A 349-nucleotide genomic window follows, 5' to 3' on the forward strand; every position below is an offset into this window, starting at 1 on the left:
CTTCGGCCCCTCCAGGGGCTCCCCGGCCTCCCCCGCACCCCAGTCCCCAGGGGAGGCTGCGTCCACTCAACTCCATGCGTCCAGGAGGCCGGATTCAGCTCTGTGGCTGCAGGTGGCGGGAGGCAGGTGTGGGCCTGGCAGGCTCGCAGTACCTGCTCCGACCACCTGGGGGCGCTGTGACAGCAGCATAAGAAAAGCTATGGAGTCAGGTGGCCGGGTGACAAGCCCAGGGGCACCCCGTCTTTGATTGACAAGCTACTTTCTTTTTTCTTCTTTTTTTAAAATGTATTTTTATTGCCGAAACCGGTTTGGCTCAGTGGATAGAGCATTGGCCTGTGGACTGAAAGGT

General features: G+C 59.0%; 1 protein-coding gene across 1 annotated transcript in view; it reads left to right on the forward strand.

Annotated features, from left to right (window-relative positions):
• Positions 1–349, forward strand: part of IGFN1 (immunoglobulin-like and fibronectin type III domain containing 1) — a 37,333-nt gene that overhangs the window by 12,721 nt on the left and 24,263 nt on the right. Inside the window, exon 7 of the mRNA XM_014533389.1 lies at positions 16–176. Within this exon, the coding sequence (XP_014388875.1) occupies positions 16–176 (161 nt within the window). The remainder of the gene's footprint in view (positions 1–15; positions 177–349) is intronic.

Source organism: Myotis brandtii, unplaced genomic scaffold, assembly GCF_000412655.1.
Source record: "Myotis brandtii unplaced genomic scaffold, ASM41265v1 scaffold975, whole genome shotgun sequence".
NCBI classification, from domain to species: Eukaryota; Metazoa; Chordata; class Mammalia; order Chiroptera; family Vespertilionidae; genus Myotis; species Myotis brandtii.